Source organism: Myotis davidii, unplaced genomic scaffold, assembly GCF_000327345.1.
Source record: "Myotis davidii unplaced genomic scaffold, ASM32734v1 scaffold555, whole genome shotgun sequence".
Lineage (NCBI taxonomy): Eukaryota > Metazoa > Chordata > Mammalia > Chiroptera > Vespertilionidae > Myotis > Myotis davidii.
Window position 1 is genome coordinate 1,372,569 of NW_006286315.1, and position 295 is coordinate 1,372,863.

General features: G+C 72.5%; 1 protein-coding gene across 1 annotated transcript in view; it reads left to right on the forward strand.

The window, feature by feature from the left end:
- Window positions 1-22: 22 nt before the first annotated feature.
- The window catches only part of NUDT16L1 (nudix hydrolase 16 like 1), a 1,278-nt gene continuing 1,005 nt past the window's right edge, over window positions 23-295 (forward strand). Inside the window, 1 exon segment of the mRNA XM_015560140.1 lies at window positions 23-222. Coding sequence (XP_015415626.1) covers window positions 73-222 — 150 coding nt within the window. The 5' untranslated portion in view covers window positions 23-72.

Below are 295 nucleotides of genomic sequence, written 5' to 3' on the forward strand. Positions count from 1 at the left end.
GGCCAGTGCGGCGGGGGCGGGCCAGCGCACGCACTTAAGGGGCGGTGCCGCGGCGCTGGGGGTAGTAACAAGATGTCGGCTGCGGTGCCAGAGCTGAAGCAGATCAGCCGGGTGGAGGCGATGCGCTTGGGGCCGGGCTGGAGCCACTCGTGCCACGCCATGCTGTACGCCGCCAACCCCGGGCAGCTTTTCGGCCGCATCCCCATGCGCTTCTCGGTGCTGGTGAGGACGCGGGCGGGCGGACGTGGGCGGGACGTCGCTCGGACCCGCGCCCGTGACCCGGCGCTCCCTTGTA